Raw genomic sequence first — 26,302 nt, 5'->3', positions numbered from 1 at the left:
CTGCAAACCCGCTCTCCTTCCACCATATCCGGGAAGTGGGAGAGGCCTGGGGCAGGGGCTGGAGCAGAGAGGGTGTGCTGATCGGCCGAAGGCAGACGGGGCTGGAAGTCCCTGGCTCCCCGTGGATGTGGACGATGCAGGGCAGAGGCCTGGCTTCACCCCCAGCCTCAATGAATGGACGTCTTGAAGCCAAATCCAGCTTTCTCCTCTCCCTCCCCCTCCTCCTTTATGGAAACACTAATTTTAGCCAGCCACAAAGTCAGCCTGAGCTTTTAAAAATGGACTGATTTATGCTTTTCCTTAATTGCTCCAAAAGAGCGCTTTGCATCTAGTGGGAGAGAGAATGAATATAACTCTATTTAGGTTAAAAATTTAAAACCAAATTCTCACTGGCCTGGCAAGAAGAGAGAAATGCACTTAACCCTGTCTCAGTGGACCCCCCCGACGCCCTTCCTCTGTCTGCTCAGAGCCTCCCTGTCTGCTTCACAGGCCCAGACTCTGCCAGGGGAGAGCGCAGGCAAACACAGCGGGGGGTGCTCACCGGCCACTCAAGTGAGGGCAGGGCACTTTGTAACGACGCCCTGGGGAGATCTGCAAAATCTCCCTTCTGACAGCCCCAAGAGGCAGTCAGGGCCCCAAATCCACTGCTGGGGCAAAACTTTGCAGTCATTTCCCAACTTGGGGGCTCAGTGCATCCCCAGGTCTTCTCGGCCAGCCCTCTGCCTGCCTGCTGAGGCTTCCAAGGTTCTGCCCAGATTCAAATACTGACCTTTCCAGAGGATTTCTAAGAATTCCATTCAACTGAAAACCACTTGCCACTTACCATGCTAAGAAATGGGAGTCTAACAGTTGACAAGGCAGGAATACCCCACGGGACTGACCATCAATCTTTAGGTTCCCTAGTCATAGGTCAGTGTGACTTGACTCACTAATTATCATTTCAACCATCCATGTACCCACCCACCCACTCATCTACTCACCCACCCATCCATCCTTCCGTCTTTCATCCACTCACCCACCCATCCACCTACCCTTCATCCATCCATCCAACCACTCACCTACCCGTCCATCCACCCACCATCCACCTACCTTTCATCCATCCACCCATCCACCCACCCAGCCACCCATCAACTATCCATCCATTCTCCATACATCCATCTTCCATCCATCCATCCATCCATCAGTCCAAACATTTAATAAATACCTTTCCTGTACTCGAAGAATTCTGTTACAGAAATTATTTTTTTAAATATTTTTAATGTTTTCTTTATTTCGGGGGGGGGGGTAGCATGAGCAGGGGAGGGTCAGAGAGAGAAGGAGACACAGAATCTGAAGCAGGCTCCAGGCTCTGAGCTGTCAGCACAGAGCCCGACACGGGGCTCGAACCCATGAACTGTGAGATCATGACCTGAGCCGAAGTCGGATGCTAAACCGACTGAGCCACCCAGGCGCCCCATTCTGTTACAGAAATTAATAAGACAAGGTAAATAAGACAAACAGGAACTCTATCCTTATTGATTTCATGGAGTAAGTGAGGTAGGTAAGTAAACAGGGCATTTATTAAAGCAGAGAAGGCAGCTGGCTCCAAAATTCCATGCATACACACACACACACACACACACACACACGCACGCACGCACTCACGCACGTACAACATGGAACAGACTCCAGGATGCTAATGCCACCTCCATACACATTTCCCAGACGTTCTCTACTTTCTCTTTCCTCTCCCACTGGCTGGAAAGGAGGACTACGAAGCCCCAAGAGACGGAAGAGCTACAAGATGGAAGGAGCTTGGATCCCTGAGTCTCCACATGAAGGAAAGGCTCCTGCCTAGAAAGATGCCTGCAAGGGTGCCCGGGTGGCTCCGTGGGCTAAGCGTCCGACTTCGGCTCAGGTCACGATCTCATGATCGTGATTAGTGAGTTCGAGCTCCACGTCGGGCTCTGTGCTGACAGCTCAGAGCCTAGAATCTATTTCAGACTCTATTTCTCCCTCTCTCTCTCTCTGTGCTTCCCCCACGCATGCTCTGTCTCTCTCTCAAAACCAAAAACATCAAAAAAAAAAAAAAACTTTTAGAAAGATGCCCGCAATGTCTCCTAAAACCAACTTTCCACTGAGTGTGCATCACAAAATCTGGGGGGCTTGCTTGTGATATCAGCAAGTGCTGCCCAAATAGAATATTTTACAAAGCACTTTTCTGTAAGCGAGTGAAGGGGTAAAATCACGTCATTTGATTTTTATAACCACATGCCGTAGGTAGTTGTTGCCCCCATTTATGGATGAAAAAACTGAGGTTCAGAGAGATGCAGTAACCTGCCTGGAGTCACACAGCTGGTAGGTGGTGGGCCAGGATTTGAACCTGACATCCACTTATTTTACATGACAATAGGTCCCTAGTTGGGAATAGAGATAGGGAGCCACCAGCCAGAACAGGAGGGGGCGGAGTCCTCTCCCTGAGCCACCAGTATGGTTTCTGTTACCAAGACACAGGGGGAAACAAAAATAAAAACAAAAAATCTGCCCCTGGTGGGGCGCCTGGGTGGCTCAGTCGGTTAAGCATCTGACTTCGGCTCAGGTCATGATCTCGCAGTTTGCCGGTTCGAGTCCCGCGTCGGGCTCTGTGCTGACAGCTCAGAGGCTGGAATCTGCTTCGGATTCTGTGTCTTCCTCTCTCTCTGCCCCTCCCTCGATCACACTCTGTCTTTTTCTCAAAAATAAATAAACATTAAAAACATTTTTTAAAAAAAATCTGCCTCCCCACGCTGGGACAAGAAGCTCCCAGGCTGGGCCTCCTTCCCCTGGCAGTGGCTATCTTTCTGGGGGGCTTTTCTCAATCCATCAGAAGAGCCCCCTTCTTTCCTCCCAGGACAAGAGGAAGCAAGGACACACCAGGTTACCGCCCCTGGGAGGCAGAAGCCTCCTCCAAAGGCCTGGTCCCGTCCCTGGCAGCCCAGGCGGACCTCTAAGACATCCCCATTACCAGATCAAAGCTGTCGGAGATGAGCCCCTCTGTTTAGCTATCTGTAAAATGGGCCGACTAACGCTTGCACCACAGGGACTCTGGGGGGATGAAATCACATAGTAGGCAACGGATCACTTAAGGAGGGGGAAACACAGACTTTGAGAATGTTCCAGCTAGCAGGGCCCTGAAGGGTCTCATGGGGAAAACGAGGCGCCGAGGCAGTAGTTTGCCCTGGGTGGAACAGAAAGGCGGGTGCTAGGAGTTATACTGATCCCTTTGTTTCTTTCCATCTTTTCCTCCGTATCCCTGCCTCCTTCCCTACAGGACTTCTTGTCCTGGTGTGGAGACTGGGACTAAGCCAGGGAGAGGAGGAGAAGGAAGGTGTCCCGAATCTAACCCTCTGGTCACACCTGAAGACTGGACCTTATGGGCTTTCCCACGGCTTTTGCTGAGGGTGGTCTGGTGCCCCAGTGGAAAGGACGCAGGCTTTGGCTGCCCGGAGATGGGGTCAAATCCCGGCATGGCCATTTCTGAGCAGGTCCCTTCACCTGCACCTGCCCGCCTCGGTGCCTGGGGACAAAGCACCCAGCCTGATGGCCGTCACCTGGAGGAATGAAGGCCATGCCCTCAGTGCCAGCTCGGGGTGGGGGGGTACCCCTCATCACCGCCCACCTCTGTCTTCCTCCTCATGGCTCACACCTGCCAGAGGTACCATCCGGCTCCCAGCCTCCGCGCCTTCCCCGCGGTGTAGGTGTGGCTAGGCTGAGCGAGGGCATCACAGCCCTATCCCTGTCCAGCAGCTGAACCACTGCCCAACCGGGAGCCTTTGGCTCACAGGGAGGAGGGGAAGGGAGCACGCCTATGGCAGAGACCCTTGGGAATAAGGCAGGGGTCCCCCCCCACTGACGCAGAACTGCCTTCCCAATCTCCCACCCGCTGCCTTTTCCAATGGCGCCCCTCCCCCCAGAAGGTCCAAGCCCCTGTCTCTTCACTCCCTACTTCCAAACAAGCCTGGAGAGTGAGGAATTCTCCCTCCTTGCTAATAAGATTAAAACATATCTCCCTCTTACAGTATCGATTCATAGCACTGATTTACTGTTACTTCTCAGCTGCTACAAAACGGATGTGCCAGCCGCCACCTTAATCTCTATCCATCTCTTCACTGCCGGGGAATAAGTGCTAATTAATACCTTTTTGCCTCCTGACACCTGCCAGGTTGAGGACCATCAGCACTCTGGGCTCCCTGCCCCCCAGTGCATGGGACTGTGAACCCCCCCCCGCCCTGGCTCAGCATCCAGCTCCAGCCCAGAGGAGCTCTGGGGCCCCAGGGGGACAGGAGGAGGGGATTGGGCTTCCCAATCCTCGACCTCCACCAGACATGGATGCATACGGCCAGCAAGCACAAGGCGGTGGCTAACTCAGGAGGGACAGACCCAGACCGCTGCTCCTCAAACCAGCTATGAGGTTTTCATCCAGTCTCAGGCTCGTCCCCACAGGATGGAGAGAGCCACAGATCCACCTCCTACAGGGGCCAGAATTCAACAGGAACAGGTCAGGAAGGTGCCTAATGCAGTCCCCTGCCTCCTGCTTCATTGGGTCTCTGGCCAGGGCAGAGGGGGGTGCGGTCATGGGCCAGCTAAGGTGGCAAGTGCCGGTGTCAGGGCACAGGTGGCCAATCCCCGGTTCTGGGGAGCAGGGTCTGGAGAAGACCCCTTCAGGAGAAGGAGTCCAACACAAATGTATGGACTGGCCAGGAGACTCAGTTCATCCTGCTTCTCTTCTCCTTTTCCAGCACCAAAGGCCACCTCCTCCAAGAAGCCATCTTTGACCACCCTATCTAGCGAAAGTACTCTATTCCCAAGCCCCACGCTATGCCGGGACCCTGTGGGACTCTCCTCACAGCAGGCACTTATCTGCAAGTTCATTTCCGCCTCCCCCACCATGATGTCAGTCCCAGGAGGGCAAGGCTCTCACTGTCTTAGTTGGTGCCATTTTTTCAAGTATACAGTAGGAGATCAGTAAGTATTTAATAAATGAATAACAAGTTCTCCCGTAGCATTTGCTAATAATCATAATAATAATAAGCAAGATTATTACCTCCCTCTTCCTTGAATGAAGAGCTGATTAAATGCCTTCTTGCCTTTAATGGGGGGATCCCATTAAAAACCATTGCCACCATGGGGGCCCCTGGGGAGCTCAGTTGGTTAGACTTCTGATCTCAGCTCAGGTCATGATCTCATGGTTTGTGAGTTCAAGCCCCGAGTTGGGCTCTGCACTGACAGCACAGAGTCTGCTTGGAATTCTCTCTCTCTCCCTCTCTCTCTTTCATTCTCTGCCCATCCCCCACTCAGGCACCTGCACTCTTTCTCTCAAATAAAATAAACTTCTAACAAAACAAACATTGCCACCATGTGTGAAATGTCTACGAGGTGTAAGATCCTTCCAACAACATAAACACCATCACTCCCATTTTACAGATGAGAAACTGAGGCTCACAGTGGTTACATGGCTTGCCCCAGACAACACATCTAGCAGGTCATATCCCGGTGAGTCGTGCTCCCACCACTCCGCCTGCCCCCCTGATAGGGCCCAGCACCTCCCACCAGGATGGACACTGAGGGCTGCTTCTCTACCGGAAATACCCAGATGCCAGGGCTCTCTTCCTGGAGCCCGGACTGAAACTGGCAGCCTGCTGAGAGCAAGCCATTCCCTGTGGTCACTGGTGGGTATGACACGAGCAGCCTGGGGGGGGATGTCAGCCTGACCTTGGATTTGCACGGGGATCACGGGGAGGGTCAAGAACAGGGTCCCAGGTGCCTCTAAAGTGCCAAGGAGCTTCGGACTTGCCGCTCCACCTCTCTGTGCCAGTCCCCCCCGAGGGCTGTAGGACCAGACGGGGTTGGGGACGTGTGAGCACACAGGATTACGGCTCTAAATCCCCCCAATCTGTCCTCACCTGCAGGGATCCCCTCTATCTCACAGACACCTGACAGCCCGGCTGGGGCCCTGCTCAGTGAGCGAGGTGGGTGGGGGGCAGGGCGGCAGCTGTCTGTCTCCTCTGGCAGCGAGGAGGGCGGGGCGGGGAGGGAGAGGAGGCCCCGGGACCGAGCCTGGCAGATGTGCCAGCGGAAGCCAGCATGGGCACTTTTAATAAAACATAACGAAGCGTAGGATCATAAACTATTTCATCTAATTCCCGGCCCTCACGAGGGTGAGGCGGCCCTGTTGGGCTGGCAAAGGAGAACGGTTTATAGGGGGGTGGCCTGAGGCTCGGCTGGGGGACGGGCAGCCACAAGCTGGGGGCAGGAGCCCAGGCCTCCCGTCCAGGCTCAGGGTGGCTTTTCCCGAGGCCTCCCTTCCAGCTTGGGTGGACACACGTCAGAGGGTCTTCTCCCAGGTCTGGCCTCTTCCCGCTGGCGACCTGGGACCAGGCACTTGCCCGTTGGTCTCCAGTTCCCCACATGTAGAGGGAAAGGAGGGTTGGACCTAAACAGGAAAGCTCCAGAACCTCCTCGAGCCCTGACGGTTCTCTCCAGCATCCAGAACATTCACTTTCAAATCCCTCCATTTGCAAAGGCAAGCTACGGTAGAAGGGGAAGCCGTGTCTGTAAAATGGGCAAAGCAGGGCTCCTGGCTTGATCTGGGGACAAGGGTCCCCTCGATTTGCACTTCGACTCACATCCTGGCCTCCCAAAGTGGTGCCGGGGGTACTTCTGTGGGAAGCTGGGGTTCCAAGGAACACAAATTGAAAACCACAATTAGGCCAAATCTAGGCTAACTTCCCCCTGCCCCCTCCCCAACGCCCAGCTTCTCTCCCGGAACCTCAGTGTGGGCCCCTCCCCTAGTCACCGCTGCACATATGCAGTCTCTCTCTCCATTCTAGCATTTACCACGGTCAGTGATGAGGCTTCTCCCGTGGTTGCAGGGCTGGGGCGGCAGAGTTAGATGTCTGGTGCCTAGGCCCCGCCCCGAGCCCGCACCTCTGCACGTAGCCATCACTCCCTGCAAGCCTCATTCTCCTTCACTGCAGTTACCACTGCCCGCCTCTCCGAGAACTTTCCTCCACACGCAGGGGCTAGTTACACGCTGCAGAAGGTAAGGTCCAGGAGCGCAGGCTCCGTCCCTACCCCTATCTCTCCTCCACTCCATCTCCAGCACCTCCCACACTACCTGGAAGGGTCCAGTGTGTCAGGCGGACGGATGGATGCTCAACAGCAGGAAGGAGTGAGTTCTCACTCCCTGTCCTGGACGGGTACCACTCTGCCAGGCCTAATGGGCTCACATTTCACGGTGTCTTTGGTACGGATTCCAATAGAGACTACAAGCCCCTGGAGGGCAGCCGTATCCTCTCTCCAGATCCCACGGCATCTGTGTGGGCTTTTATTAGTTCCACGAACACTGCAGGTGCCTGCCTTGTACCAGGACCTGTGCCCGGTGAGTCACAACTGGCCTGCGGGCCCCACGGTGCTGTGGACACAGTAGATGCACAGACAATATTTGTGGGATGAATAAAATGAAGTGATGTGCAAGGTGAGACCTGAATAAGGAACAGGGCTCTTAGTCCAAAGAAGGAGGTAGGTTCTGGCCGTGGGAACAGCATGTGCAAAGGCCCTGGGGCATCTAGGACCACCGTGTCTTTGGCGCCAAGGAGGAGGGCAGGAGGATGGAGCTCTCCATCCAGCCTTCTGCCTCCCCAGGGAGTCCCCTCGGGTGGCACCCATCTTCCTCTTCCCAGAACACTGCACAATAGGCTCTCGCCGAGGCCATGCTTGCTGGGAGAGGGAGGGAGGCTATACCAGCTGCAGACCCACCCACCACCACAGACACATCTCCCTAGTCACCTCCAGGCCCACTGAACACTCATGTGCTCAGACCCACACGCTGCACTAAATATAACCATCACATATGCCTCTTATGTCTCCTTTCCGAGGGAAATAATATTGTTTAAGTATAGCCCTTAAAATTTTAAAGAGCTGGGATGCATGCTCTCTTCGGGAAGCTTTTAGCAGCATGCTGGAAAGAAATAATAATAATAATGAGGCCAGAAACAACAGGGCAGAGCCTGGCTGCCACCCCACGGCTGCCAAGGCAGGGAGGGGCCAGGCCTGTGGCCTTCCACGGTCGTGCAGCTGTGCGGAGGCCCCAGGCCCGGCTCTGGCTGCGGCTGGAGTCCTCGAGCCCCTGAGAGCTGTGGAGGATCAAGACGGGAGGTCCGGAGAGTCCTGGGGGCACACAAGGGAGGGATCTCTGGCAGAGAAGCAAGAAAGCAGAGAGAACAGAAAGTAGCTAAAATGTGAGACATCTTGGGTTCAAGACAGGCCAGCCACCTAGTAGCTGTGTGCCCCTGCACAAGTGGCTTAACCCCTCTGTGCTTCAGTTTCTTCTGCTGTAAAATGGGGATGCTAGTGGCGCACACCTCCGAGAGGGGGGAGGGGTAATAAAGATGGTGCGGTGACCAGTTAACACGACCAGAAGCCTCTCATGTTGCCTGTGCGCACACAGCAAGCATTCAGTACGTGTTTCCTACTCACACTGGTTTGCCACTGACATCCAGGGGGCCCGGCCAGAGAGCTGGGACCTGCCCACACACCTCTTTTGAGTTCAAGCCCAGGAGTCTTTCCCTGGATCCACACAGGTGGGAGAGGCCGCTGTGTAATCAGATGCTGTCCCAGGTTCACAGGAGGGGGCACCTTTTACAGAGAACAACCCAGATTAAAATGCCTCTCTGTGTCCAGCCCTGAAGTTCTGTCCCCACCCCTACCCCCCACAGGATGTTCCCCTATCTATGGGGGGCAAATGGCCCTCTGGGGGCTTCCAATTGGAAAGGAGGGCCTCTTGCTTTCCAGGGTGGGGCCAGCAGGCGCCTCCTGGCCACTGTGAGTGCCAGGGGACCTGAGGGTCCAGACTGGGAAAGTCTATCTAGTTGCAAGACTAACCCACCTCCAGCAAATGCGCTCGATCGACCCGAGTGTCACCTGCAGCCTCGCTTCATTCTTGCAACATGTACCCTTCACCACTATCTCCCAGACTCTCCCAGATGAGCCAGGCCCTTTCTAGCCTAAGAATCTTTGTCCCTACTATCACGGTCTCCTAAAATCTCTCCATCTCCTTCTCAGCTCGGCAAACCCCTACGCATGCCTCAAGACCCAGTCGTGTGTCACCAGTGATGGAGAACTTTCCCCTAAACCTCAGGCAGATTAGTTATTCCCCGATCTGCATTCCTGCATGGACTTGGTAGCTCTTTCAATTTTAGAGTCTCCACTATTATACCACAATTTATTTGTTTGCCTGCTTCTCTGCCCCGGGAGACTGTGAACTCCTTGAATTCCGACACCGGGTCTTACTTACTTACCAGGACCCACCTTAGCACGGGGCCCCACCCAGAGTGGGCGCTGAGCAAAATCGCACCTGCATAGAATTACAAGGAGGCTGTGTGCGCCCCCACAATGAGCAACCAGTTGGGGGAAGAGCTCATCACGGACATCACTGGTCCTTAGTAAGTTCCCCTGGAAGCTTCCGAATTCCCAAAGGTGGGAATTTGAGAATAGCAATGCATCTTAAAGGGAATATTTTGGACGCAGATGAGATTCTCCTTCCCAATCCTATTACCCATCCTAGAATCTTCGAACTGAAATTTTCCGTACCCACTTCTTTGTTTTATGGACCCAAGACTCAGAGGAGGGGGTAAGCCAGTCAGGCAGTAAGTTAATGGAGGAATTGAAATCAGATCCCGTGGCTCGTCAAGGCTGAGACAGGCACCCCTTCTACCAAACTGGTGTTTCCCAGCATGGCTTGTGATGGTGCTGGGTGGTATGGGGAAGTCTTTTAAAAAATTCAAATAGTGATGCGTTATTTTATTCTACTATGAATTCAGGAAAAAAATATAGACTCAATGTAACAAACCTAGATATGCTATCTTTACACAAAACAAGTCAAAAAAGACGACATCAATTCAAATTTGATTATAAGAAAATGACAATGTGAATAGTGGTAGGGATGGGATGCAAACACGACGAACATCGTGAACAACGCAACAAGTTTGGCAACTGCTGCGGGGAAAGCTTCAGAGCTGGCTGGCCAGAAGGTGTCAACACCCAGGGAGTCAAGGCTCATGGATAACAGAAGCTACCTCTGAGACCCTGGATCCAGCCCAAGCAGCCAGAGGTAACACCCGGCACTGAGGTGGAGGCCCCAAAACCAGCACAGGGGGAGCCTCAGCCTGCAGAACATGGCCCCATATTCAGCTGGAAAGCGAGCCATCATCAAAGCCCATTTGGACAGTCAGGTAGATGAGAAGGGGAAGGAACAAAAGAATGTCACTCCGGCCAACTGAGACCTAAGGGGGCTATAGGTGAAGTTCTTCTTAATGAATATGTATCCCCAAGGAGCACCCTGTCCCCTCCCGAATGGTGACGCAGCCCCTGAGCCAAGCCCTAGGCGGGGCAGAGACGGACCTGCACCGGGGCACGACGCAGTGTGGGGCTGGTGGAAGATGGCGGTGTCGACAGATGGCACGCTGGCGAGGCGCAGGGGCACTCTGTCTTGCCTGGAGCACATTAGCGAAGGAGCCAGGGAAGAAATTGCCACTGGTATTTGTCATGGCAATTTCAGCAAAGCGCCGAGTGTGTAAGCGTCTCATGCATTTCAACTGGCAGAATGAGTCCCCATCAAAGTCACTCTGAGCAGTCAAGGTAGATGGGGAAAAAAGGCCAGACAAAGGAAAATCGAGGGGCATAAGGGAAGCCACCTCAGCCAACCGGGAAGCTGTGAGCGGAGGGGGCTGTTGGTGGAAGTTTTCCCAAGAAACCGTCATCGGATTCGAAGCCAGCTACTCCTTGAACTCCAGCTACTCCCCACTGGGAAGATGCCTCTAAAAGTGGCAATGGCACTTTCAGCCTTCCAGTGAAGCATAAAGATCTGGCTGGCGGTCCAACGGGCTAACTCACTCACTGTTACCCACCCCCTCCTTCTCCTCCACCTGCAAGGTTAGAAGCAGCCCCCGGTGGGAGAAGCTAGCACTCGGAGGGCACCATTTAGAAGCAGGGAGCTTTGAGCCCGTTCATGACTGATGGGGACCAGGCCATCCATGGTAGGAGCCAGTGGGGATGGCAGGAAAGATGACCTAAATGGATCTAAGGAGAAAGAACCTCTCCGTGGGAAATAGGGTGGAAAATAGACTGGAGAATGACGAATCGGTGTGCCCTGGGGTGGAGTAATCAATCAGCGAGATGGACCAGGGGACAGAGAGGTGTAGGGACACTGAATAGTCTAGGGCAGAGATGACACACTGCAAAGGTCGACACCAGCAGTGGAGAACGCAGGCGACTCCCCTTCACAAGTTGTGACGTTGTCCCCCATGTTACCTGCTGCTTCAAGCCCCCGAGCTCCCGAAAAGCCAGCTCCGCCCCTTCCTAAAGACCCCCATGCTCATAGGCTACGTTTCAGCTCCGGAAAACCCAGCATCCAGCACAGGATCGGGCACAGAGATGGGCATGCTATTACTTTCATGGTCCTTGGTACACACAGGAACCCATTATTAGCACCACGCGTGGTCCCCTTCGGCGTCGCAGTTGCACTGTTGGGCAGGAAGCATGAGCCCCACTTTAGAGATGGGGAAACTGAGGTTGAGCAGGATGGTGCTAGATCTCTGCTCTTTGTACTCAAGCTCACTCTCCTCCCTTCTCCACTCGCTCTATACCTGGGACCCCCATCTGTACGGGCTTCCAACTGGGCTTGGTCAATTGGCGGCACCAGGAAAACACTCAAAGAGGAGGGGGAAAAGTTGGGGTATTTCTCCCTCTAGCTCCCCCGCCAAGTCTCCATGACCCCCTCTGCATGGCCCTGTCCAGTCTTGGACGGTAACAGCCGCCCAGGGCTCCAAGACCAGAGTGGCACCATCCCCCGCTGTCCACCCCATCCCCCACGCACACTGTCCCCTGAACCCCCGTAACAAGCCCGCCTCTTCCGAGACGTCCTGCTTGAGCCTGGTGTTTCCCACGGGCACCTGACTGACCTGGAGGGAGGCCACTCCTCCCAAAGTCATGGGGCTTACCCACAGGGACTCTGGAACTTGAACCCTCCTCTGCCTGCCTCCACAGCCGGCCTCGTTTCATCTGAACCGGGGCTTCTCGACGGCAGACATCCATACCCGCCACCTTTACAGATCGGCCATATCGCATGCCACCTGCTCCACAGCATATTTAACATTTTTCTTTAACTCGACTCATTTTTTACTTAAATAAGCCATTTTAAAGAGAGAGAGAGAGAATTTAAATCACTGCCCCAAATGGCAAACCAGACTTCCTCGCCTTAAACAGAGGGTAACTGAAAGAGAATTACAATGAAAACAAGACGCTGTTACTACGGCTCAGGCTCCCTCGGGCTCACTGAAGGTTTGTTGCCCCAGACCCGTTTTTCTTGGAAAGGCAGATCAGCGCGCGAGAGAGGGCCTTGAAGACATGATACCGTCAGCCTGAGGCTTTCTCCTTGGTGTCGCGGGAAGGACAGGAGGACAAAGAAACAGGGAGAGGGACCCTCCCTCCTGGATTCCTTGCTACTTATTGGCCCCAGGTCCACGCGGTCCAGGAGAACTTTTTGTGCCAGTGGAGATGTCCCGTTTCCATCTGTCTTGTCCGATGCACGGGCCACGAGCCACGTGTGACCCTTGAGCACTTGCAATGTGGCTGGTGTGACTGCGCAGAGCTGAGTTTTGTATAATTCAGTCACATAAAAGCGATGACACTTAGCATAGTTGTCAATGTAAATGTCAGTCATCGGCTGGGGCCAAAGGCCACCGAGAAGTGAATAGCACAGTCCTAGACCATAAGCCCCAGGGGAGGGGGAGGGGGGAGCCAAGAACTTGCCTATTCATTCTGCTCTGGATTTCTAGAAGAGCACAGGGCTTTACCCCCAGGTAGCATTCAATTCAATTGGATGCACTAGTGATGGAGTCAGTGAATGAATGAATGAATGAATGAGTGAATGAATGAGTGAATGAATGAACTACATTGCTTCCTGTAATGAAAACGTGCCCTCTCTGAGGCTCAAACCATCCTGGGACCCACTAGCTCTTCCCCATTAGGTCACCGGCACCCTTCCCACTGGGGCTTTGCCTTTCTCCCCTGACCAGGCTCCTCAGTTGGGCAACTGGGGCCCAGGAATCCGCCTTCCAGAGCCTCTTCTCCAAGCTGGGCCCCAGCCCATTCCTCTGCTGCCCCAGTGAACAAACAAGTCTTTGTGATGTGACTGCTTTTGTGGCTCCCCGCCCCTCCCACCTCGTTCCCTCTGTCCCCACCCCACCCCCGCCTGCAGCATTAGGTGCAGGGTGACAATGGACAGTTTATCACCAGCAGGTGTGGCACCGGGCCCCTGGCTTTGGATTATTGTGCAGCCGGAATGCCCTCTGGACAACGAGCTATGCGCCCAGGGCCGGGAGCACCAGCTCCAGGTGAGGACGCCATCCACCCACTGGCCATGCCAGCCTGTCCTCCCTCTGCCCGTGCTTCCAAGCCCCCCCTCACCGCGTGCAGTCCCTCCTCCCCCCCCCCCCCCAGCCCAGTGCGATGTCCAGGGCCGCCTGTGATGGACGCTTTCCTCTGGGGCAGCGTTCGGGAGAGGGGGGAAGGGATGGCGCTGGGGACATAATGGAGGCGCCAAAGGCTGGTGACAGACACCCCCGTCGGAGGGGCACGAACGCCTCTGCAGAGAGAGAAACAAAAGGGCAAAGGGAACAGCTTGGCAAAGGCACAGAAAACCCAATGGTTCAGCTGCTTCTCTCTCTGGTGCCTCCTAAGCTGCTCCCGTGATTTATGAGGCTGGGGGGGGTGGGTCGCTCCCGCTGGAGAGCCGCCAAGACCCCCACCCAAGTCCGGGGGACCCTGATGCCTCCCCACAGAAGGCTCTGAGCGTGGTGGGTCCAACCTGACCAAGCCCCCGGGATAGCCCCCAGAACTCGGATGGAGAAGGCTGGTCCCCCACATCACACACAGTGCACGCAGGGACACAGAGTCATTCCTCTCTGGCCTCAGTTTTCCCGACTTCACATGGGAGGAAGGAGATCGTGCAAATAATTTCTCAGCTCCCCTCTGGCTCTGATACTCTGTAACTCCAAGCCTGAGGGCCTTGTAGGCTCAGCTGGGTGCTGAGGCTTGCAGACACCTCTTCCCCTTCCCACTCGGGGGCACTGCGGGAGCCAGGCATCACTAGAGCGGCAGCAGCCACTTCTCACAGGCCTACGAGGTGCCAGGCACCGTGCGCGGTAGGTGAGGTACCCTGCGCAGCTGCCCTCCTTGACGAGCTGCGTGCTCTGCTGAAGATACCATGGCTGAAGGCAGTGAAGGGGTTACCGGAGTCCACATGCTGGATGCGTGGTGGCAAGGGGATGTGAACCCTGGTCTGACTCCAGAGCCCATGCTCCCTGGAGATCTAGAAGCTTCTCCCGGTCACTCTCTGTTCAGGCCCACGGCACATGGTCCTCCAGAGGCAGCCGTGTTCTGGGCCGTGCGATCTTGGTGGGAATCAGCTCTCCTCCTTGCCAGGTCTGAACGCTCGGGGTGAGATAACAGCCCCCCAAATGATGGCATCTCCTCCTCCAGGCCATTATCTCTTTGGGGGCACCCCCGGAACAACCATTTATAACCCAACGGAAGTTCCAAACAGTTTCCAGCCTCAGGTGGCCCAGAAAAACCAATTTATCTTCTAGAACACTGCTCTGGGATGCCACCGTTCTCTCTGCAACTGCTCCCCACAGTCCCCGGGCTCGAATCCAGGCCCCTGGCCCCAGGCACACGGGCCTCTGCCAGCAACTTCCGGCCTCACTCCCAGCGTCTCAATGAGCACCTTATGCTCAAGTGAGGTCAGCCGGCTCCCTGCCTCCCAGCCCTCACACACCTACACGGCACTCTGACTCTCCCCCCGCCTTTGTGGCCACCCCATCCCAGGCCTTTGTGTGAGCTCCTCTCTCGGCCCCTGCCCGGGATGCTCTCCTCACCCACCAAGGGTGTTTCAACCCCTCAGAACCTTCCTGGGCCTCTCCTTTAATCCCTGAAGAGTTATCACCATATTGGCCTTTTGTTATACATGATCGTTTATCGTTCTCAAATGAGTCTGTGCCTTGCAGGGCTGAAATTCCTCAAGGGGAGGCTCTGCCGGCCCAGCAGTGAATGGAAGTGGCTGGATCTCCTGACTTGGCTCCCACATCAACCTCCAGTGGGGAGAGAAGAAAGGGTGAGCCCACCTGGTCTACCAGCGGAACTCCAAGGCCAAATGGCCCCAGCCCGGGGAGTCGGGAGTGAGGCAGGAGCCAAGGGCCAGTTTCACACCAAGCGCTTTCACGAATTGCTTTACTCAAGCTCACAACACCCTCCACTTTCAAAGGACGAGGAAACCATGACTCGGAGAGGTGGCAACTGGCTCAGGTATGCTCTGCTGGGAAGCTGTCGTGCTGGGACTTGAACCCAGTTCAGATGGAAAGCTAAGTCCGTTAACGGCAGGTGGCAGTCCGGCAGAGGCTGGCATTGAGGGAGGACCGGCATGCCGGGCGCCGTGCCGGCGAATGCAAACAGCCCGCTCTGCGTCTGCAGGGGGCTCTGATCCGGAGTGTTTGCCGATGTCCATGGTCAGTCTCAAGCCACAGACAGGAGCAGCTCAGAGCTGGGAAGAGACGTGCAAATCAACACCTGGGTGTGAATCTGGCTCAGCCCATCACCAGCAGTGGGACCTTGGGAAATCACACAACTCGCTCCACGCCTCGTTCCTCATCTATAAAACGGGGGAGAAGATCACCCCCCAAAGTCGCTGGGACGATTTAAGAGGACATCACGCATGACCAAGGCTGGCACAGACCTGGATAGAGAGTTGCTGCTCAAGGCACGTGTCTTCCCTTCCTTCCTTGGTTCCTTCCTTCCTTCCTTCCTTCCCGAGCTCCTACCCGTCACCAGGCAAGGGCAGCCCTCCCACACACACAAGAAGCCAGCGGGAACAGGGAGCCCTTTGGTCCTCCAACCACACCCCCCTGTTGGCTCGTCCCCCAGACGCCAGCCCTGGTGCCACTGTGAGTGATGGTGAGCAGTGCCGGGGACAATGGACACATTCTCACACCGGAACGTGCTTCCAGAGGTGACTGGTCAGGGCCAGGAAGCAGGCCAGGCCTAGTGTCTGGACTGAACCTCAGGCTCCGCGGGGGTGGGGTGGGGGTGGGAATCAGCCATTCATTCGACAAACACGTCTTGAGGACCTGCCCAGAGCCAGGTCTCGTACCAGGGCTGGGGGAGCAGAGGTGCCCGCCCTCAAGAGCTCTCAGTTCAGGAGGAGACCAGCCCTCCAGCCTCTCCAGCCCCGAGGAGGGTCCTTCTAACCAAGTGCTGCCCAAAGTGGCTGCTACAGCACCCAGCCCACAGAGCATGCTTTTTGGTCTGTTAACTGGCCTGTTAAGCTCCTGGGAGCTGGCCCGTCTCACTCCAGAGCCCTGGGGGCTGAACGGAGCAGCACACTGCAGGGGGCGGGATGGAAGGAAGGCTGGGCACGCCGCCACCAAACCCAGATTCCACTCTTGCCACTTCCAGCCCCCGTCTTTTCACCTCCCCAAGCCTGTTTCCCTCCTCAGTGGGCCAGGAGCAGCTGCGTCTGTCTTACGTGGGGGAGGGCGCAATGGCACGGCGGGTGCGGAAGCATTTTGTCAGCTCTCAAGCCTCTGGAGCCCGAGCCTCCAGTGCTCTGATTATCCGAGAGAAAGGCAAGGGTGCAGCTCCAGGAGCAGAACTTAGCCAACGGGAAGTTCACCTGTGAATCCAGCCTGAATCCCACACGCTGTAAGCCTTGCCATTCATTTTCCTGGAAAGAGTGTCTTCTCAGCCAGGACACGCACGTCTAAAGGCCAAAGATGGTTTATGCCTCTAAACCAAAGGTCAAGTTCTCCCCAATGTCCACCGTGTGTGTTGTGGGGGAGATTCACCAGTGAGCAAACCCGGCCGGGGCCGCTGCCTTCATGGGACTTCACAGGGTTGGGGATGGGAGGTTCACTGTGAAGCTCACTCCATCCTCACATCTCACGGAGACAAACAGCCTGGGGGTACACTCGGGGCTGGTGAGGGGCGCTGGCCGTGCCTTAGGCCTCCAGGGAAAGTCAGGCAACAGGTGGTGGGATCAGTCACCCCCCAGCTAGAGGCCATGAGCCATTGTCCATGTGTTACTGGCAGCCATGAGGCTCACCGTGCCTCCTAGGGAGGGTATCCCATGGGGTCCTTTTTTCCTTTTTTATCTTTTTTTTTTTTTTTTTTCCCAAGCAGCTGAAACCAACTCTGGACAGCTCAAGCCAAAAAAAGTAACTGGTGGAACATTCTGGAAGTTCAGGGAACACAAGGGCAAGCTGAAGCCTCGGGCGCTATGAGGACCCACGTCCTTTGCGCTGTAGCAACTCTGGCTTAACCATGGTTAGTGCTGCCCATCATCAAAGCGCACAGGACTGAGCGAAGGGCTTTGCATGTGATGACTCTTTCCATCTTGTCAAAAGCCCGGGAGGTAGGTCCTGTCATTACTGGCCTCGGGGACTCAGAAAAGAACAGTTTCACGGGGGCCCCCAACAGCAATGGGTACTTTCCGGTGGTTCTCAGTCTTCCTCTGCTCTGGATTCAGATCCCCAGGGAGAGTGTCTGACAGGATCATCTGGGGGTGCTTTACCCAACTGTGTCACCTACCAAGACATCATGCAATAGAGAGGGGCACATGCATAGTCCCCCAAAGCAAATCTAGTATGTGGCCTGTAGTTGTAGGAAGGGGGTAGATCAGAATCCTTGCCTGGGTGGGGCCACAATGTCCCTTCCTGCTCTTTTGGGCTGCGACTCTGTGCACCTCCAGCCCCATGGATTTATTTGCTCTGTCCACAAAATCCTGGCCAGTAGGTCTTGGTGATCATGGGCCCCCCTCTGCGACTGGACCCCACTGAGACTGTAAAGGTGGCTTCCAGGACCTCTTCCCGCCCCCCTGTTCCCTCCCGGGAACTTCATCCTGAAGACAGATAGCCCTTAGGAAGCGATGGCTTGTGTTTTGCCACCACCGACATTTGTCGTTTATAACAGAAGGCTTTGCATCCTCTAGCAAATGGGAGAGACTGTTGTCTGCCTCCTTCCAGTGATGAAAAAATAAATAGTTTCTCCTCTCCTCTGGGAGCAGCAGTGTCTCTAGACTGTTTCCGACCTGGGCTTGAAACTCCTAGTTGTGCCACTTAAAAAAAAAAAAAAAAAAAAAAAGATCCTGAGCCTCATTCATTATTTAAGAAAGAAAAGAAAAGAAAGAAGGAAGAAAGAGAGAGAGAAAGATCCTGGGCCTCTCGTCTTCATCTGCAAAACACGGCTAACGGCGCCGCCTCCCAGATTACTGAGAGCATTTAATGCATCAAGAACAACCTAATAGGCGTGCAATAAATGGTAGCTATCCGTAACATCACTCCCGTTTCTCCCAACCCTCAAAAAGACTCTGGGGGAGACCAGTCCTGAGTTGAGCGGGTCCCACCACATACGATCTCATCTCCAGTTCTTTGCTCACCCAGGTTTCCCTCCTGGCACATTTTCCTCCCTAGCCCTCCGCTTATTAATGACTACTTCAAGGTCTAGCTCGAGTTCTCTGTCTCTCTGAAGCAGCTTCTTGATACCCCCAAGGAATTACTCTTCCTCCAGAACTTCCTGTAGGGGATGTCAATCACGTGGCATCTAGCAAGGATCGACACACTTCCACTCGGATAGTTATTCCACGACCGTGCCCAACCTCTCAGCCGGCTGGGGCCAGGCTCCCGGTCTTACTCTTTTCTGACATGCCGTGCCCACCACGGATGCCCATTCACTGCCTCGATGACGGTGAGGGCTTTCAGGGACAATCCCCTCTGCCACCTGTGCAGAATACGTGCTGGATGATTCTATCTCAGTGAGGATACATCCATGTGCTTGTTGCTGAGGAAGCTGCCACGCTCACCAGGAGACCCCAGAGCACAGAGGGAAGGAGTCTGTCCTGTGTCTGAGTCTCTGCTCGCCACTTATTGACTGGGGAGCCTTGGACAAGTCACTTAATCTCTCTGAGCCTCAGTTTCCTCATCAGCAAAACAGGGCTGATTTTACCTTTCAGTGTAGTAGTAAAGACTGGACGAGGCAAGAACAGCTGAAGCTCATGGCAAAATGCTGGCGCACAGTGAGGCTTCAGTTAGGGTCAGAGATGCAGCCCTTCCTCCCTCTCGGTGAAGAAATTGATTTTCCACTAAGCTGTAGACACCATACATGCAGGGTCTCTCTGCCATGTTCCAAGGTCATGTTCCCTGTGCTTAGCACTGTGCTGGGCACATAGACAGTATACAATAAGCATGTGTTGGTACATATGGGTAAACACACCAGGTGGCCTGGGGATAGAGGTGGGTAGGGCGGTAAGGCAAGTTAGACACCTCCATGGATCCCAGGAGGCCCAGTCAACAGAACTAGCCAGTCTCTACTTGGTTCGGCTCTTTATCCGGCCTCGGCCTTCCGATGCATGACTGCTAGCCCAGAAAGCGCAGAAAGTCACTTAAACTGCCCCAAGCATGCATGAGACAGATGTTCTGAAAAGTCGGGGTAGCCAGGCCAATCTCAGGCATCACGGTAGCGTGCCCGCCCCTGCCCTCAGCGCCCCACATGGAGGGAACATTAGGAAAAAAAAGAGGGAGACTGGGGCTGGGCCAGTGGGAGCTGGTTGGAGCCAGAGCTTCTGTCACTAAGAAATCTTAAAACTCTGAGCCTCAGTTTCCTAATCTGTGAAAAAAGGAGCTTAAGCCCATCTTGCAGCTGCGTGAGGCCTGCGGAGTGGTCAGCACGTGCGTGACACACTGCAGCGGGTCCTCACAATCGTGGCTATTGAAAAACCGGAATCCCGGCCAGATATTGGGAAACAAGCAATCTCAGACTGTTTCGGGAGACTCGTGTGTAAGGACCGTTCGATGTAGAGCCTCCTGGGCCGCCAGCCCACAGGAGCCCAGGCAGCTCTGCTTGCGTGCCTGCCCGTCTTGCCCAAGGCATTAGGACTTCAGGGGGGTGAGAATCAGTCCCTACTCTAAAAGGGTCCTCCTGCTAAAAAAAACAACAACAACAACAAAAAAAACCAGGGAGTTTCAGAACCACTGAATAAATGATCGCTGAGGTCGCTTCCAGCTCCAACATTCTCTGCACTTAAAAGGCAAAAATTAGTTCAACCTCTCAGGAAAAACTCTGGTTTGCAGCTGGGGTGGGGAAGGGGTGGGGCTTACGGCTGTGCGGTGGGGCCAGCCTGGGGGCGGGGCGGCTGGGGGAGCAGGGGCGGAGCCGCCGGCTCTGGGCTCTGCCCGTCACTGCCCTGCGGGGGGCTAACGGCAGAGCCGGAGCCCCGGCCCCGCGCCCAGAGCGTGGGGTGGGGGTGGGGAGGAAGGATAAATACTTAAAAGTCAGCGCAGCAGCTTTCGCGCGCGCAGCCCCCGCAGCCTCGGCGCTGCGGCAGCCTCGGCCCTCCCGAGCAAGCCCTCCCACCCACCCACCTGCTGACACGCGGCTGCGGAGAGAGCACTGGGAAGGGCCGCTGGGGGGGCCTTCGGCTCGCCCTACCTGGGCCTGCCCACCCACTGCAATTCCAGAAGTTCCCGGGGCCGAAGGAGGCAGGGTCAAGAACCACTCTCTTCCCTACCTCCACCCTCCGCACCCCATCCCCGCTGCCCCCTCTCCCGCGCCACTGCACAGGTACAACCGCAGGACTTCCTTCCCAGAAGTGCCCAGGCAGGGGACACTGGGGCCTGAAGATGCAAGACGCCTCGGGGCGCTCCTGGGTGATCTGGGAAGCAGAGAAATGTGGGGTTCTACACTGGGGAGGACAGTTAGGAGCAGGGGCGTATGGCCCGGCCAGTCCTGTGTGCAGCGGAGTGCCTTGTCCCAGCGCACAGACTCACCTCTGCAAAGTTGAACCCTTCTGTCTGCGACCCTTAGGGGGACGACAGGGACGGGCCCACTAGCCATGCCCCTACCGAAGAAAGACCGCCATCGCCTCCCCCCGCCACCCCCCACCCCCACTGGCAGGCGTGTTTCGGAATGCCTGGATTCTACCCTCTGCTCCCTCCCAGGCAGCCCCTGGCAGGTGGCCGGGCTAAGCCAACGGCCAGGTGCACGGCTTTTGGTCACACCCGGGAAGGGCGCCCTCCTCCGGCAAGCGGGCCTCTTACATCCCGCGCTGACCCTTTTCGTACCCCCGCCCCCTCGTGGGCACAGAGTTGGAACCGGGAAGGAGGGACCCCACCCTCGTGCACGCTGGCTTCCTCTGCGGAGAAGAGGGCCCCCCGGCGGCCCAGGACCCCTGCCTGCGCCGCAGGCTCGGAAAGTTTTCCCGTCCGTGATCCGAGTCAGCGCTCTGCCTTCCCCCGGAGCAGCGAGCTCGAGGCCACGCCGGCTGCCCCGGCCCAGACGCGCTCGCCCCCGCTCCTGAGCCCCCTGCGCCCTGCGCCCTGCGCCCTGGGCAAGGGGAACGGAGACGCCAGGGCGCCAGGTCAGCTCTCCGCAGCCCGGCCGCCGGAAGAACGCCGCTCTCGGGCTCTGGGGAGAGCTCACAGGGTGGGGTCCTGCCGGAGCCGGGTTTCCCAAACCATCTGTCGCCAACCCCACCCTTGCCGCGTCAGTTCTGCACATTCCAGGGTGGGGGAAAGGATGCTCCCCTCCTGCCCCCAACCCCCAATCCCTTCTCCCTGCAATGTCCAGGTGAGGGCTCCAGTGCCTTTCAACAAAGCCCAGTGCCCAGCGCTGGAACCGGGACCCCCTCCCATAGAGCCTTTCCCTCTAGAGGCATCCGACGGAGGGAGCCCTCACCCCAAAGTTGGGGAAGATTCTGATCCACTCTGGAAAGTCTCTTGCTTCAAAAGGTAGGGGGGACAAAGTACCCGGCCGACATTCCTTCTGGGTCACACAACCCCTCCCCCTCTCTGCCATCAAGACCACCTTTCAGGCTCAAATTCTGCAGCTTCTCCCATCCGCAGACCCAGCACTCTCCAAGGACCTCGTGGGCGGGATTATTTTAGGAGTGGGGGGAGCACCCATTCCTGGCGGGCACTCTCAGAGCCTAGTGAGGCACCTCCGGGTGGGCAAGGCAAAGGCCAGAGTTGACCCCTACCTTCATACTGAGTTGGGCTAGAGGGGCTGAGCTCCGACTGGTCACAATGGCTACTTTTGGGCCCCTCGCACCACCTCCCCCCACCCCGCTCCCTTCACGGCAGAGTCAGGCGGTGACTCCAAAGGGGCTGATTTGGGGCGCCCAGGTTTGGCATTTGGCATTAGCGGGGAGTCGAGGACGCGCGGACCCTCCGCTCTCTGAGCCCGCGGCGGCTGTTCTTCGGTCCCGCTTCCCTCCTGCTGGGCTCGGGTCCGCTCACCGCCAGAGGGGCCGGGGTCGCCAGGGTGAGCTCCGGTACCATTTAAGACCCACCAGGCGGCGGCGCCGGGCGCGAGGCACCGAGGCGGCCGCGAGCCCCGGACCCTGGAGCTGCGGAGCCACCGATCTTTCGCTCTGGGGACCCCGCTCAGCTTCCAGCTTCTCTGGGCTGGTTCAGCTGGGACCAAGTCCTTGCGGGACACACACCCGGCTGCTCACACCTCCTCGGCTCCCGGACGCGTCCATACCTACCTCCACACTAAAACCACACGCTCCGTGGCACGCACACACGCTCTGGGACCACGAAGCAATACAGCCCCCACGCGCCCGCACCCCACACATCCCAGATACACGCATACTCCTGCCCAAGTGTCACATTCCGCCTCCTATGCACACACGCTCCCCCCCCCCAAATAGTCATCTGCTGCTGCCGCACACCCCTGAAGAGACTCGCACACTTGGGACCCGCGAGAAACGCCACACCTCACATACTCACCACCCTTTAACACGCTCACACATACAATGACACAAGCTTTCACACTTCACACCTCACCGAGAAGCTGACACCCGCTCCCCCCCCAATACTCCTGCTCACTCTTTCTCACCCGCACACCTTCTCCGTGGAACTGACACAGACACTCAAACACCCCATCTGCACAATCACATCCCTAAATACACTCCTGCACCCTCTGCGCACACAGCTCCTTCCCGGACACCCTCACCCACAGACGCAACAAAGGCATACGCTCGTATACACACACACACACACATACACACACACACACACACACACACACACACCCTGGCACAGACCCGCGAGCGCTCTCTCTCCGGAGGAGACCTCCTCCCTCCGTCGCCGAGCCGGCCGCGCGGACCCCCCCGCCAGGACCGGGGCTCTCGCCGCGAGCCTCTCCCGGGCGCCCCGGGCCCGCGCCCTTCCCCCGCGGCCCGCCCCCGCGCGCGTCCCCAACCCCGGGCTCCTGCCGGGCGGCCGCGCACTCACCGCGCGCCAGGTCCAGGATCGCGGCGAGCAGCAGACAGACGCAGCCGCGGAGGCTCGGGGCGGCTCGCATGGTGCCCGGGAGCTGGCGGCGGGGGCGAGGCGGAGGCGGTGGCGGAGGCGGCGGGTCCCCTCGCCATGGGCTCAGGCGCGCTCCTGCCTCCGGCCGCGGGCCGAGACGGTGGCGGGCAGCGCCGGGCGCCGCGGGGGCGCCCCCATGCCGCTGCGGCCGGGCCGCCGGGGCGCCGGGCTCGACTGGGCTTGGGCTCTGCGGGGCGCCGCTACCCTGCGCTCCGGGCGTCCTCCGGGCGCGCCGCGGCTTCCGCCTCCCGGGCTGCGCGCGGCGCCCACCGCGGCCCCAGAGTCGGATCGGCGGCAGCGCCGGGAGTTTGGAGCCGAACCGCGCTCGCTCTGCCTCGCGCTCGCCTCTCCCGGCGGCGCGAGCGCCCCCCTCCCCGCGCCCTCCCTCCGCCCCTCCCCCTCTCCCCGCCCTCCCCTCGCCGCGCTCTCCGCTGTATTATACAGACTTTTCTTTAATCCTTTCTGGGCTGTTCGGCTCTCGTCCTCTAAGCCGATTTATTGCAGGGAGAAGGAGAGCTCGCCCCCTCCCCGGCCCCCCGCCCCTCCTCCTTGTCTCCCACCCCCTCTCCTTACCCCAGGTTCCCTTCCTCACTCGAAACTCTTGCTGTCCTTAGCTTCTCAACCCCACCCCCAGCTGACCGAGCACCCCTGTCCTCCAGAAGGCAGCTCCACCTGATCCCCATCCACTTAATCCCGTCCCTGGGCTCACGCCCCCCACCCCGCCAGCCTGATGGAGGCAGGCCGCTTCCCCTGGGGGCAAGCCACGCTGGCAGGCAGGGTGTGGCCCGGAACGACTGGCCATGCCACTTATTAATGCTCTTCAGTGGGAAGAATCAGGGGCGTCAGTCATCTGGAACTTCCCAGATTATGGATGCCCTCCCCCAGGTACCGACCGGAATATTATGTTTTGTCCTTTCTTCCAAGAATAGCGACAGTCCTGAATCCAGCCATGATTGGTTAAGGAACTGGTTGTTTTCTCTTGGCAGAGACCACATTTTCACCTTTTTGGCAGGCCTGACACTTTTTCCCCAGGCCTGAGGGGTGCGGTTTGGGATTCGTGTCTCTTTTCTCACACATACACATGTACAGACACACACACACACACACACCATTGAGCCTCAGTCCTGACTGTGAGCCTTGAGGTCACTGGGGAGGGAAGAGGGTCTCTTCGAGTGGGCTGGGGGGTGAGAGAGGTTAGAGAGGGAAGTTCAGAGTGCGGAACAGGGACTTTGCATCTGGCAGGGAAATCCACCCCTGGCAAGCTGAGGCCCTGAAAGGCCCCATCACAGCCAGGGGCAGACCTGGGGCTCAGAATCCAGGCCTCGGGGCTCTCCATCCAGTGCTCTTTCTACCACATCCTACGGAGAATTCCCAGCTTCACTCTCCAGGTAGAGAATTCCCAGCATTGTCAGGTGGCTGCATAAGGCTTTGGCTCTGTTTACCTGGATGGGCAATGGGTATACAGCCAGGTGTGTCTCCAGCAGCCCTTTGAGGGGGTGTCGGGAGTGAGATAGGCAGTAGGTGGTTGCTAAGCGGTCTCTTAGGTGAGCCTAGAGCAGTGGTGCCCCAGGGCAGGGGGCTGCTCCCTCCATCTGCCCTCCGGAAGCCTGGCTACCGGGCTTCCCAAGGCAGCCTCGCTGTAGCTCACGCCCACCCGCCCTAGGGAAGGAGCGATTTGCATTTATGAAGCTCTGAAAGCATACGTTCACCTGACAGGCTTTAGAATGATCCTCTCAGTAAAATAATAATAATGATCGTAATAAACCCTTATAAATAGGTGTTTGATTACAGTTTGTCCCTACGTGGGTTTTTTTTTTTTTTTTTTTTTTTGAATCAGACTAATTGGCTGCCAGGCTGATTGGGCTAGGTATGGCTCCAGCGCTCAAGTCTTAAGTCCTTTCTCCCCTGGCTGGCTGTTCTGTGCTCTGTCTCGCCCCCACCCGCCCAGGTCTCCCCTCCTCCAAGCGGCTGAGAGTCAGCTTGAGGTCACGTCTCCCCCAAATCCTCTGCTTTGGGCTGACCCGGCCACGCCGTGGCACCCAGTCCCCGACTGCTTTCTCCCTTCCCCTCCGCCTCCCCACCTCTGGACGAGGAAAAAGCCAGGAGAACCCAGTCCCTCCCAGGTGCTAAGTACTCCCATGGAAGAGCCTTCTTGGCTGGGGGAGCAGCATCAAGCTGGGAAGACCCTCACCTTGGCATGTTGCTCTGAGTCCCACAGGCCAATAAATGCCAGGCATCACTGTGTGTGGGCACTCTGCCGGCCCAGCCAAGCAGGTGGACTGGCAGCAGGCGGCCAGGTGAAGGCCTGATAGGTGGGGCTTCCTGTCCCCACTCACGGTGGCCCAGCCATTCGAGAGCAGATCCAGGGATCCCTGGAGGTCCGGCTCCTCTACCCACTTTGGCAATGCTTCCTTCCAGCCCTGGCCCGTACCAGCTGGAAGAGAACTCCCCAGGGAGCAGCAGGCAGGAGCCCTAGAGTCACCTCCATTATGCCACCGGGAATGATACCTGGAGAGAGAGGCTGCAAAGGAGGTCTGAGAGCCGAGGGATGGTTGCTTCCTAAGGCCCAGGGTTGGGCTGGGGCAGAGTGGGAGAGATTTCAATGAATCCTCCTTCAGCCCCAGAACTTCCAAATCATCACTCTCTTGTAACATCCTGCTGTATTATAATCTTTAGTCTTACTGGCCAGGGCCTGGCACATAGTAGGCTCAGAATAAATATTTCTTGGATGGATGGATGGATGGATGGACGGACGGACAGACGAACGAATGGATGAAGACAGGGCAGTCTGTCTTATCCACTCAGCTCCTGGGGCACGAGGCTGGCACTTAGCACTTGCTAGCAGGCATCCTGTGGCAGTGAGT

The 26,302-nt window shown here is 56.9% G+C and overlaps 1 protein-coding gene across 1 annotated transcript in view; it reads right to left on the bottom strand.

Moving 5' to 3' along the window:
• IGSF21 (immunoglobin superfamily member 21) overlaps positions 1-23,512 on the bottom strand; it is a 239,627-nt gene extending 216,115 nt beyond the window's left edge. Inside the window, exon 1 of the mRNA XM_039229042.1 lies at positions 23,361-23,512. Within this exon, the coding sequence (XP_039084973.1) occupies positions 23,361-23,430 (70 nt within the window). The 5' untranslated portion in view covers positions 23,431-23,512. The remainder of the gene's footprint in view (positions 1-23,360) is intronic.
• Between the last annotated feature and the right edge of the window lie 2,790 nt (positions 23,513-26,302).

Source organism: Hyaena hyaena, unplaced genomic scaffold (genome assembly GCF_003009895.1).
Source record: "Hyaena hyaena isolate Hyena2069 unplaced genomic scaffold, ASM300989v1 scaffold_35, whole genome shotgun sequence".
In the NCBI taxonomy this organism is placed as follows: domain Eukaryota; kingdom Metazoa; phylum Chordata; class Mammalia; order Carnivora; family Hyaenidae; genus Hyaena; species Hyaena hyaena.
This window is presented reverse-complemented; position numbering and strand designations above follow the sequence as displayed.